Source organism: Cyprinodon variegatus, unplaced genomic scaffold (assembly GCF_000732505.1).
Source record: "Cyprinodon variegatus isolate N-32 unplaced genomic scaffold, C_variegatus-1.0 Scaffold11, whole genome shotgun sequence".
Taxonomy (NCBI): domain Eukaryota; kingdom Metazoa; phylum Chordata; class Actinopteri; order Cyprinodontiformes; family Cyprinodontidae; genus Cyprinodon; species Cyprinodon variegatus.
Window position 1 is genome coordinate 1,544,871 of NW_015150464.1, and position 1,563 is coordinate 1,546,433.

Here is a 1,563-nt window from a genome sequence, read left to right on the forward strand (position 1 = left end):
ATGAGTTTTAAAATATCGGCATATCGGATATCGGCCAAAATCCCAATATCGAGCATCCCTAGTATTTACCCTTAATTTGAGTAGGTAAATAAGATAGTTTGCCAATTGAATGAGAGTTTTTACTCTTAAAATAAGATAATTAGATAATATCCACTAGAAATAAGACAATGCAGTTGAGTTTTCTTATTTTTAGTGTAAATTGTCTTGTTCCATTGGTAAAATGTCCCTGTTACCTCCTCAATCAAAGAAAAAATACACTTATTTTAAGAAAAAATGACTCATCTAGATTTCCAGTGTATCCTTGATGATAATTATTCTTTAGCGTTAAGAGACAGTTAATTAAACTAAAGCTTCAACACGTCCTCCATTCAATCTGTTTAGTTTTCTGGTTAAAATAATACGTTTTGATTTCTGATGCCATCTATTAGGTGCCAAATATTTTAGTTTATTTCAGCAAATCAAAACTTGTTAAACTGTAGTTTAGTTCTGCTCCCTGCATTTCTTTAAGATTATTGTTTGTCTACATATGTTTGATGTTAACAGAATTTGTGTTGTTTTCAGGGAGCGACAGGATGACCGGGAGAAGCACTGGAAGGAGCTGAAGCAGTACTTTGGTGTGAACGATCGATTTCAACCCCCTGCTTGCTCTAAGCCGCCTCCGAAGGTAACAAAGCCTGCCTTCCGACTTGTCCTCTCAGCTTTAATTCTGCCTCTATAGCAGCTGTTAGTAACACCTTTATATCCTTTGTGTCTGTGCCGCTGTGTCTTCTGATTGTCTTATGCGATTTGACATGTGGATCCTTGGAAACCTTTGTAATGATTCAACCTGACAGAGAGAAGAATATTAGGGATTATGTTCTGTGACGTTTAGTGATAAGATTAGCCTTTCTGTTGTGCTTGAGATGAAAGTGTGTGATTTTTTTTTTTCTCCTCTAGAGAAGAAGTCTAAATGTTACCAGACAAAGGAAGGCCGTGTTAGAGTACCTCACGATACGTCTGTGACTGAAACTAAAATATTTAAACACCTCTTTTCTCACAGATACATATTAGTTTGGAGCAATTCATAACTCAATTATAAAAGTTAAGTTTTTTAACTTTCTCCTTAACTGAATGGAGTTTTTTTTTCAAACCTAGACCCTTGAGAATGCTTAGTTACATTTTGGAGAAATTTATACCCAATTTATCTAACAATTGGATTGAAAGGAAGTATTTGAAACACGTAGAAAAAAGGCAGGTATGGAACAAATAAATTTTTATGAAGGACATGGATAAACATGATACAGAGCTTTAAAAACATTTAATCTTTGTACTTGTTTACACAGCGTTCCCGCGGGTCCTTAAAAAGTCTTAATTTCCAAAGAGACATGACAACCTATTTTGATAGAAATTGTATTCTTACTCAGATCAAAGAAGTTGCTGAGGGTTTACAGAAGGCAGCTGCTCACCTCTCAGGAAGTGGCCCCGATTGACAGTTAAAGGAATAGTACACCCAAAACATGATTAGCCTTCATTTTCTACTCACCCCCATGCTGAACAACACTCTGGAGTACTTTTTTGATATCT

The 1,563-nt window shown here is 35.5% G+C and overlaps 1 protein-coding gene across 1 annotated transcript in view; it reads left to right on the plus strand.

The window, feature by feature from the left end:
• The window catches only part of fam204a (family with sequence similarity 204 member A), a 36,412-nt gene that overhangs the window by 7,667 nt on the left and 27,182 nt on the right, over positions 1–1,563 (plus strand). Inside the window, exon 4 of the mRNA XM_015380492.1 lies at positions 562–664. Coding sequence (XP_015235978.1) covers positions 562–664 — 103 coding nt within the window. The remainder of the gene's footprint in view (positions 1–561; positions 665–1,563) is intronic.